This window comes from Berghia stephanieae, chromosome 5 (assembly GCF_034508935.2).
Source record: "Berghia stephanieae isolate SIO BIC M18660-M18661 chromosome 5, UCSD_Bste_1.3, whole genome shotgun sequence".
Taxonomy (NCBI): Eukaryota; Metazoa; Mollusca; class Gastropoda; order Nudibranchia; family Aeolidiidae; genus Berghia; species Berghia stephanieae.
In genome coordinates this window covers 33765421-33777546 of record NC_088364.1, presented here as the reverse complement: position 1 = coordinate 33777546, position 12126 = coordinate 33765421, and the positions used below count along the sequence as shown (strand labels likewise).

At 35.8% G+C, this 12126-nt stretch overlaps 1 protein-coding gene across 6 annotated transcripts in view; it reads left to right on the top strand.

The window, feature by feature from the left end:
- Positions 1-4968: 4968 nt before the first annotated feature.
- The window catches only part of LOC144972792 (cholesterol transporter ABCA5-like), a 79078-nt gene continuing 71920 nt past the window's right edge, over positions 4969-12126 (top strand). For 2 of the 6 annotated variants that reach the window (XM_078914434.1, XM_078914432.1), the window contains exon 1: positions 4969-5711. Coding sequence is in view for 2 of the 6 variants with exons in the window: in XM_078914430.1 (XP_078770556.1) it covers positions 5685-5711 (27 nt within the window). In the remaining 4 variants the exon portion in view is untranslated. The remainder of the gene's footprint in view (positions 5712-12126) is intronic. The other 4 variants (XM_078914435.1, XM_078914433.1, XM_078914430.1 and 1 more) reach the window with 2 other exon arrangements.

The window sequence follows — 12126 nt, the reverse complement described above, 5'->3', positions numbered from 1 at the left end:
TAACCTTTAAAATTTGGCTGTTAGGTGGCAAAAGAAACACATATTCATAAATACTCGATCATGCATCAAATAATGTCTAGATAAGGATATTTTATGGAACAAAAGGTAAAATTTTCTAAAATTTATCAAAAGCTACAGTCTATCTATTTTTAGACCAGAGCAAATTATTGCGCTGGTGTGAACAAAACGAGAATTATTCGGAGCCTGATTTTCATAATAATTTAGCCTTATATCATTATTTCTGCAACTGTTAGATTTTATGTAAACATATTTTCAATACTGAAAGTGTATTGCCTACAACTCAAACTACAAAATTGGGAGACCTATATTGTGCGTAAATTATTCCGGTCCCTAACGGAAATCACTAGCAACTTGTTATTGTTTACGTTTGGGGCACCTAACTTTACTGCTCTATATAACTTTTGCCATGTCCGAATACAATATCACAATACACAATATCGCTGATGAAATTGGGTGGAATGCGCATCGTGACGGAGGTGCATAAAAGATATACCCTCAACGTAGGTGCATAAAAACACTACGTTTAAAAAAAAAATGTTGTATTTTTGCAGCAGTTATAAATTTACCAATCACAGTTGTGCAATAATTTATCACCTAAATATAGTAATAGACCTACAGAGATGGACCCTACTATACAATGCATTTGATTTGTGTAACGTACTTTTTCTGCATCTATCCACACTAGCTACCACTGTGGACACAACTCAAGACAACAATAGTGTGGTCTAATTTCTATTGCTAACTTATATTTCAAACTTCAACTACAGTATTAGACTCCTTCCGCACTAGGACAAAACTGTCCCAGGACAAAATTGGTCTGTCCTACTGGAGAAAACTTCTATTCAAAAGGGGTTCCGCACTAGGACAGGACTGTCCCGGGACACACCTGCGCGAATGCTTTTTTTTTTTTTTACAAGATTCAAAAGTTTATTTGTAGGCAATATTCAATATAACTCATACAAGAATATAATATTTTCATCAACAAATCAAGTAAATGAAATCAATAATAAAGCAAGGCAAACAATGATAGTACTAATGATAATAATAGTAATAATAATAATAATAATAATAATAATAATAATAATAATAATAATAATAATAATAATAATAATAATAATAATATTATTATTATTATTATATTATTATTATTATTATTATTATTATTATTATTATTATTATTATTTTTATATTATTATTATTATTATTATTTATTATTATTATTATAATGGTGATAATAATAATGTAAAATGTTCTAATTAATAGATTAGTTATTTAATAGTTTGAATTATAAATTAATAATTTAAAAAATAAGTCCTTGGTACAACTCTAATAATTCACATTTTATGAATCAACATAAGATACGACCTGACGATAATGATTTTTTACACTGTACAATGGGATTTGTTTACATAAGAGTAATATTATTGCTGCTGCTACTACTACTACAACTACTTCTACTACTACTACTACTACTACTACCACTACCACTACTATTACTACTACTACTACTACTACTACTACTACTACTACTACTACTACTACTACTACTACTACTACTACTATTACTACTACTACTACTACCACTACTACTACTACCACTACTACTACTACCACTACTACTACTACCACTACTACTACTACTACTACTACTACTACTACTACTACTACTACTACTACTACTACTACTGCTACTACTACTACCACTACTTCTACTATTACGACTACTACATCTACAACAACAACAACAATAACAACTACTACTACTACTACAACTACTACTACTACTACTACTACTACTACTACTACTACTACTACTACTACTACTACTAGTAATGGACGAAATAGAGGTTGCATATTTCTGTGCTTTACTACGTGGGAAAAAAAGACAAATTGATAGAGAAAACATTATTGGGTGCATCCTTTATTGACCCAAAGATTGCTCAAGGGTCAATTCCGTAGACTCTATGGTGATCTCCGATCTTATCTTAAAATGACTTTCTTGGAATCAGCTCATTTTACCCAGGTGCAAATGAGTACCAGTTCGCTGATGAAAGTAACCTTTGACGGACTAGCATCATTCAAGAGGATAATAGAAAGTCAGCATGGCTCGGTGGTACGGTCTTTGCTTCGTACCCGAAAGGCATCAGTTCGATCACCCGCTGATGCGCTGTGTTGCCTTGAGTAAGTCACCTCGCCTAGCTCAATTTGCGGCGCCGCACTGCGGCTAACGCCTGGGTTATACCTCGCCCTAGCTCAATTTGCGGCGCTGCATTGCGGCTGACGCCTGGGTTATTCCAGTCTTCCCTTGGAATAGACCCTCGAGAAAAATTTCCCCTATGGGATGAAAAAGGGAATTTTATTATTTTAAATTTTAAACTGTTATCTGTCTGCTCAACGCTACAGCAACATGGATAAGTTCCGGATTTATACGCTTAGGAGCCAAGATGGCCCATGGTTAGCGCGATGTACTCTGGACTCAGAGGTTCTGTGATCGATTCCGACCGAAGCCATTTTGTACTTTCTAGAGCAAGAAAATTTACTCCAATCACTCACTCCATTCAGGTGTAAAAGGGTACCTGTCAAGCTGGGATAGTAATCTGCGATAGACTAGCGTCCTGTTCAAAGGTTTTCAAACAATACGTTAATTGTCCGCTTCACGCTATTGAAACCGGAATAACTCCTGCACTATTGGCTACAAGGCTCTAAAGGAGTTAATTTGTCTTACAATGAGTCCAAGTGGCTCAGAAGGACTTACTTAAAAATATTTTCATTGAAAATTCCGGAAATAAATAACGATAAAGATAATTGATCCCACAAGGTACCGAATAGATGTGCGACCGGTTTTAGACACGTTACTGCTGTTTCACAAAGTGTGACACTTCTTAAATTATATTTATAAACATACGTTTTTAAATTGCCGAAAATGTTTATGTTGCTATGCCTTCTGTACGTAGTTACATCACATAGAATTATTTTTTGAATTGTTCTTGCTTTTTTATATTCAGAATTGAAATAAATAAAAAATCATAACTGTGAAATTGAATGTAAGCTTCAGTTTAATATACGAAAACAGATAAAATGGACGTTTCGGGTTTCCCCTTCATCAACAACACATGATGAATTAAAAACTACAGACGAATGAGATAATGTGGTAGTGGCGTTGTTAAGATGCATAAACAAAAACATTGATGGGCAGGAAATTGTATGCTACTTTGTGAGGAAGCGCGAATTAAAACAGAGCAATAGAAATTTATAAAAGGTGCGTACTTAATTATGTTAAAAGAGGGGAGGCGGGTAGGAATTGTGTAATGCAGTATAGAAGACAGTGAACTAAAATAAAGTGTGGACTATTGTTGGAAAATAAATACAATGGAATTGGAAATAAATTCAAAATGTAAGGGAGGTAGGTATTAATATATTAGTGGCATTAGCGCAGCAGCAGAAGAACAGTAGAAAATAGTAGTAGTAGTAGTATAGTAGTAGTTAGTAGTAGTATAGTAGTAGTAGGGATGCAGAAAATAAAGACAGGCATTTCAATTTTGACACGGCGCCGCCAAGTCTGGGACTTTTTTGTCCTAGTGCGGAAGTCTGCTATATTTTTCTACTATCACAAACGATATGAACACGGGACTGGGACAGTCCTGTCCCGTTGATTTTGTAGCATTTCACAACGGCTTGGGACACAATGGGACTGTTTTGTCCCGTCCCAATAGGTGCGGAAGATTACTCTAAATTCTATATGTTACAGATTTGGGACAGGACTGTCCCAGGACAGTCCTGTCCTAGTGCGGAAGAGGGTTTATAGTATTATATCAAACATTTTTAAAAAGTATGTTATCTTCTTCTTCTTAACAATCAAAAATACGGTAGGCATCAGGCATACATTGTGTAGTGTGTAGTGTAGGCTAGCCAACTGCACACCCCTTTGAACCTTGAACAACCCGCGCGCTGACCTATGGCCTTGTCCGACCTCTGTCACGGCTTTCACGTTGTGGCGATGCGAAAAATAGTGCAGGCTGGTTGGCGAAGAGGGTTATTCTCAGATGACGTCACAAAATGGCCCAACCTGGTGCAAAAAAACAAAAAAAACTCGCAGCCAGCCACCCCTTCTCGGTCAAACAGTTTAGCCCTTGGACTTAGCCCTTATAATCTCTTCCGGTGTGCGGTGTATTCAGTCCACTGGTGGACAGAAACACAGATGTGTATTTAGTCCACTGATGGACGGAAAACACAGTTCCCTTCCACAACTAAACCTCTCGATATTCTACAAAACCCAAAGACAAAATCTGGTCATGCATCATTTGCTTATGGGTTGTTTATGTAATGGTCTTATCGTTATGTAAATAGTTACGCCTCCAAGAAATCTCTAAATTGCCAGATTGGCATTTTAAAATCTAAACCTTAAAACACGTTTATCGAAAGGTTAGAGTCCATTCAGCCAGATGCTTCCAACACAGCTTTACTTTATCTCCACTACCACTGAACAATACATATAGATAGACGAACCTTATTTCTTCGTGTTGAATGAAAATGAAAAAAAAAAGTTCAAAATATTGGTTTTATTTTGATCTTAATTTCATATAGTGTAGAGCCTATTTGAAATAGAAGGAAATGAAATTGCACGCCTGTAAAAAATCCACCTCATTTTATTATTAAAAAAAAAAACAACAACAAATATATTTGTGAATGCATTTAACCGACGTGCACTTATTTGCAGGTCTGATAACCCAATTCTTTATGGGCTCATTGTTATTATGGAAATCTAACAACAAATTACGCAAAATATTGTCCATCACAGCAATATTAAACTAGGCCCATACGTGGGTTCGGATGTCAGAACTGCATTAGAAGTCGAATTTAACCATTAAAATTATAATTTCATGCAAGTTTGTTTTCACTTTTGTTTATGACATTCACGATATAAATTAACTGGCATTTCCGGTTCATAATGTTTTGTTTACATCGGTAGCAAGTAGCAAGTAACGTGACATGAGAGTCGAGCACCGCAAGAAAATTCTCTAACGTTGGTCTGTCAAAGGCCAGGGTCATGGTCAAATGTGTAACTATTTCGAAACCTGTTGATATGATGATCAGCTCATAATGAAGTTAAATGTTCATCAAGATTCCATTTTGTGTAAGCTAGGACTAGGACATATGAACCGAGAGGTGTAACAAAGATGACTCAATTGACTTATGATTATGACTGGATTTGATTATGATGAGAAATGAGTCCAACTTTCTGTCACTTGCTATTGCTATAGATTTTCATGTTATTTCAGCCTGGACTTGAACCTTACATCGTGCATGTTTACCATTTGTAATCTGTAATGTAAGTCGTAAGTGGCGGACGCGTATGGGATTACTCTTTGTTTCTTCAATCTCTAAATAATAGTACAGAGTCTAGAGTGAGCGCAGAGTGATAAAAAACTGAAGGAATTGTATTTCATTTGCACGGCTTTCTAAATTACAGTGTGTAAAGTGCATGATCTCTGTTTGACAGTCTAAGTCTAACATTGCCAAAGCGTGACAGAGGGAGTCTGTTCTATATTAACAATTTGTTCAACAGGTGCTGCTGATAATTTAATGGTATCGTCAATATAGTTTAATCCATTAATCCCTCTACTCGGGCGATGGTGAGTGATCTCTAGAAGAAAAAAAAGGAAATGCTCTCCACGGATATTGAAAGTGATGTAAGTTTTAGTTTCATAAATAGACCTAGTACTAATTGCTATAATCATGTCAAAGTCAATTACGGTCCAAGCCGGCATTGGAGACAGCCGCTTTACTGGGACGATTCCTTGGGAACGGATTTTTATTTTTTGCTTAATTGGGACGCCGTCTCGACCCACCGCTTAATGGGGACGAAATCTGACAATGACTGTCCTTATAAAAGAGCTTTTTTCCGTTGTCGTCAATAATTTAACACGATAGTTCATAAAATGCAAATTAGTGGTACAGTCAACCTGTTGTGTAGTCGTTTCATGCATTACAAAGGGGTGAACAATACTGGCCTGGCGGTTTTTTGCAAAATAAAATCCAAAATTTTGCAACCATAATGCCAAATTTTGCAAGCAAAAAACAACAAAATTTGCAACAAAAAAAAAAATTGCGATTGGGTTTGGTTAAAACTGACAATAAATTAACGAAAGATAAAAACGTGGGCCCGAGTAAAGAGAGATTGATTAATTATCTACAAAATGATCATTACAAAAAGCTAACAAGAGTTTTAAAAATCTTCTTGTTTATGAATTTTTATATATAACAATAATAATAATTTTTTGTTTTATTGATAACTTTATTCATGTTTATTTATTCAAATATATGGATTAAAGTATCTTATCTTTTAAAAATTAAAAAAAAAAAAGAAAATTTTAGCCAATAACTTTAAGGTCAATATCCATATGCCTATGTTTAATGTGTATGTATATATAAGTAGGCTTTACCTACTCTCCGCTGATTTCAACACCCCATAATCCCATTTTACTCATCACTTTTGTATCTATCCCATGTTTACTCCCGACTAATGGCCACCTTACACAGTTCGGGTTCACTCCCAGCTGCAATCCACCTCACATTGTTTTGGGTGTCTATCTCAAAAAGTGGGTCAATTTCTCTCTTGTCCAATCCCACTTGTGTCTACATCTCTCAGTCCCCAGTTCACTCCTCACTGGTGTCATCAGCCCATAGTCCCAGGTTTACTCCCCACTGATGTTCACATCCTTTAGTCCTGGGTTTACTCTCCACAGTTTATTATATCCCATAGTCCAGGGTGCACCCAGGTTCACTTCCCATTTGTATCTACATTCTGTCCTGTCCTCAAGTTCATTCCTCATTACTGTTTACACCCCATGGTTACAAGCTTTCCTCCCCTCTAATATTGACCACCCATAATCCTGGGTTTTATCCTCATGGATGTCCATCTCAAATGATCCCTGATTCAATCCCCACTGGTGCTCACCAGAGTCTGTGGGTCAATCCTTACTTAACTTTGATTTGTTTTATTGGAATAACACGAGGACTCTTTACCGGCTGACAAGATAATAAGCAATCAATTACAGTACAGTAATTGGAAACGGCCTATGGTGATTATGGTGCTCTTTTCGATAATGATGTTACTCTGAAAAAATTGCTGTGCTATTATTTTCTTTGATACAGTGAAAAAAAATCTCTTCCAAAAACAAATAAACAAATGGGAAACTGCATAGCTGACGGAAGCTATTCCCACACACTTATAAAATCTCGAAAATTTGCAAAAAGCTGCAGATTTTGCGTCAGCAATGCAAATCCGGGATTTTTTTTTGGTAATGTTGCGGCCACAAGCAATGCAAAAAGCCACCATGCCAGAACAATAGAATTTACTTGTATCCCCTGTTTGTGTCTATCACAATGTGGTCAAATCGTTTGTCATTGTCATCACAGAGATGTGAGCAATAGAAATTACTTGTGTTCCTTGTCAGTGTCATTGTCATGTTTATGGTCATGGCTAGTCAATGACCACGATGCTATATTCGCAGGAAACTGACCAATGGTGGGATGGGTAATGAGTGATGGCTGTGTTGTTCAAGGCTGACACCACAAAATGGTTTGTTTGTTCAATGAGACGAATGGGTAGACAATGCATTCGTAATCCATTGCATACTTAAGTAACCATTCTTCTTCTTCTAGGTTCCATGCCTGGTCCAGGCTTCGGATACTGCTCTCTCTCCATTCCTCCCTGTCTCTTGCTTTTTCAAACAGCTCTTGGATTGTTAGGTTGGTGAAGCCCTTCAGTTGGTCTATGAGTGTTTTTCTTTGTCTCCCCCGGGCGCGTTTACCAGGTATTTTTCCACAACTTGCCAGGTATTCATTTTTATCTTTCCTTACTATGTGTCCGAAAAAGGATAGTTGTCGATCCGCTATTAAGGGCATTAGTTTCCTTTGTTGGTATGTTTGTTTTAGCACTTCTTCGTTCGTTTTGTGTGCAGTATACGATATTCTCTGCATCCTTCTCAAGCACCACATTTCAAAAGCTTCAATGTTCTTTTGTGTTTCTGCATTTGTAGTCCAGCTTTCGCATCCGTATAACAAGATTGGCCACACGTAGCACTTCAAGACTCGGAATCTAATCCCGAACGACATCTGTTTGTTTTTCAAAATGTTTCCCAGGTCCATGAAGGCCTGTTTGGCTTGGGTTATTCTTGCTCGTATGTCTCGGTTACATCTTCCATCTGTTGTCACTATTGAACCTAGGTATTTAAAACTTTCTACGTTGGTAAGTTGCTCGCCGTGAATCGTTATATTGCAGGTGTTGTTGTTTTCGGGGTTTTTCTGTATTACCATGCATTCCGTTTTGGTGATATTCACTTCCATTCCCTTGGCTTCACTATCTACTACCACTTTGTCAACAATCTTTTGAAGTTGGATTTCTGATGTTGCAATGAGTACCGTATCGTCTGCGTATCTTATATTATTTATGTTGTGACCTCCTACTTTTATTCCCTCCATATTAGTTATGCCCCTCATGATTGTTTCTTGGTATAGATTAAACAGATCTGGTGAGGCAACACACCCTTGACGGACTCCTTTCTTAATAGGAATGGAATTTCCTGTAGAGTTTCCGATTTTGATAGATGCCTGCTGGGTGTAGTATAATGTTTGCATGAGTCTGAGGTCTTTCTCATCAGCGCCAATGGAGTGCAGTTGTTTTAGTATTTCTTCGTGGCGTACTCTATGTAACCATTATGAGTGGCATATTCATTGTTTTGTGCAGTAAAATTTGTCTCTCATTGTGAGAGGTAGATTAAGGTGTCACAAGTCTGACTAAATGCAGAGTGGACTATGGTAAATCTGAAAAATTGATCATTTTCATGGCCGCTGCCTAATTGGGATGCTATAAATCACTACAGTGCAACCTCTGGATAACGACACCCCTGAATAATGACAACCCCTGGATGACGACATTGACCTCTGGGTCCGATTTTTTTGCTATATGTTATTGGTGATAAAAATACCCAAATAGCGACATACATTTTAGTAAAACCCCTGTTTAGCGACAATAGGCAGTTGGTACCAATGCTTAGTAACCGACCATCATCATCTTGTAATCTTAACTTTTAAAAACACCTCCCCCCCCCCAATGGGATCATTTTGTTAGCGACCAATCATAACACATGTTTACTACACTGCATGGAACCAGCGCTTGTTCATATGGAACCACAGCAAAAGAAGTTTATCAGTGGATGGATCTCTTAAGGGTCCATTAACCTTCCATGTTAGCTACCTGTCTGAGGTCAGTGGAAGTTAACTGATATCAGGCAATGCCTTCTCCAATGGGGGCAATTATGGATATTTATGGTCTGATGGTATGTTGGAATAGTGGAGAAAACAATAACAATCTCTTTCACTTTATTATTTTCATTGGAAAATCAGTTGTTTCTCTAAAAACATCAGTCCAAATTTGATCTATTTGTGGTAAATACTAGGTTTTTTAAAATTTTAATATCACAAGATGCAGATCTACTAATTTTTAAGTGCTTGTGAATTTTGATGCACTTGAATAAAAATTTTGGTATTCAAAACTCATTAGCAGTATCGCATGAATTTGACTTGAATTAAAATCAAAACTAAATGTATGCATCTGTGTTCTTGTGTAGTTTTATCATTTGGCACTTGATTTTTATTATTTTTAGTGTCGTCAAATGGGCATGAATTAAAACAATGACAATACACAATGGAGAGTGAAAGCGTGACTGGTATACCCTTTGTAAACAGGAGAAATATACATTCTAACGTTTTTGAGACATTTCTCTCAGGCACTGTATTCACACGTCTCAATACACCCCCTTTTGCCACCATCTTGAAAACCCAGGAATAACGACACTCCTGGATAACGACATAATTTTCTGGTCCCAGATGATGTTGTTATCCAGGGTTTGCACTGCATATTGTCTACTTTGTGATCACCCCAATTTTAAGGCAAATTTACAAAAGCGTATCAGTTCTGTAAAAATTGCACTAAATATAGGACTAAAGCCCCTCTAAATAACAATTAGAAAACCTCAAGGGCCATATAAAACTAAAAGGTGTTAAGCTGTTCATCAAACAATAGGCTATAACTGTGATTTTCTAAGGCACCACGAGTCATGAATCAAGACCAATCTTTTCTACACTCCAGATGAAGCTGTCTCCGGGAAAACGGCATCACCTTGAGATTTTAAAATTATATATCAAATTTAGTCCCAACTTTATTACATCAACAAATCAAAAACAAAGTCTTGAAAAATAAGTTTTGAAAAAAATGGACATTGGTGATTCTCATTTTTAAAAAATTGTTGCAAACTGTAAATTTAAGATAGCATATTTCATCAAGAGCGACTTTGTGGTCTTGTGGTATGACACTTGCCTTCAGATAGGAAGTGTTCTGAGCAATGCATACTTCAGTCCTTGGAAAAGGCTCTTTACTCATATTATCTCACCATATTCCTGTGTAAAATGAATATCTGGCCATTAACAGTGTTGTCTCTGTTGGAAAACCCCTAACAGGTGTCATGCCTTTTCCTATATATTAAGTGTTGCTATTGGCTTGGAACCCCTTTTAAAGCGTTTATTGGATATTGTGCTGTATAAATGCCCATTAAAAATAGAGATTGTCTGAGTTTTACTCAATAAATTCCTGTGGTAAAACCCTTGCAAAGTTTTATTTGTAACACATCACAGCCTCTTGACTTATTTTCATAACTCACTTGAATACTGAACTATAATAGTTCAAACATCTTTTTTAAAAATGTCTGGTTAGGGCATGCGAAAAATGGATTTTCGTTCAAAGGTTTAAACTGAGTATCATTTTTCGTGGTCCTTCACTTTAAAAAATAAATGTTGGTTCAAATTCTATTAGCCCATCTTGCGTTTTTTGTTCTTTTTTTTTTCCCTTCTTGTTTGCATTGGCATTTATAAATGTCTCATGTCCCTGAAATGCAAAGTCACCATAGTTTGAGATACCTGTGATGATATCCTAGGACTTTGTTTCATATTTTGATGGTTCTCAATGTGAGTCCTGTATATTTATAATGCTTATCAACTAGGGTGGAAGCCTCTCTAATGTTGTCTGACTGCCTCTATTCTGTTATCATTGTTTATAAACTTGGATTGTATTGTTTTGTGAAATAGTTTTAAGCATGTCTTGTCATCTTCCATCCAAATTGTTTTAGTTATGCTGCACTGTAAAACTCCTGTGTTTCCGTGTTCCAACAAGTGTCCTCGGATTTTTAGATTATATTCTGTTGGGTTTTAACTGATGATTGCTTATTTTACAAAACAATTATCTGAAATTAAATCTTTTTGTTCTTTTTCAATTCATAATTTAAACATAAAACTTTTGTCCAAGAACTATCCAATACATCCGTTTTTGAGACTATATGACCAAATTCTACTGAAAGCTGTGTGCTTTCAAAAACAAATTTTCTCCTCTTTAATCATGAAGACTACAATACCATGGTCATTTAATTTGGAAATCAGAAAAACTGAAATCAATATGCCGTCCATTTTATTGCCATTGACACTCCCTTGCCATAACCTTACATTGTCTTTATCAGACATTGTTCTTCAATACTGACGTAAGATTACTAGAAGTATGAACATTAGAGTTGAACTAATAACCCTGGGTCAGTGGCCGGTTTTCACACTTAAATTTCAATTTCAATAACAGACAAACAAATTGATCCAGTCATCGATAGCAAATAATAGTGTTTGATGAAACTCGTATAATCAATAAGTATCACAGTCACAGTAATAGAGTTGTTATTTTGATTTTTGAAAAGGCAAAGGCTCTAACCAGCTTTTAGACACAAAGCACTTGAGAAATAAATCATGTGATTTTGATATGAAGACAAAATTAATTGGTATGCATTTTTTTTATTCATGTGATTAGATCACTTGGATTGCTGATCGCGGACAATAATAATAATAATAATAATAATAATAATAATAATAATAATAATAATAATAATAATAATAATAATAATAATAATAATAATAATAATAATATTAATAGCAATAATTAGAAGCAGAAGAAGAAGAAGAAGAAGAAGAAGAAGAAGAAGAAGAAGAAGAAGAAGAAGAAGAAGAAGA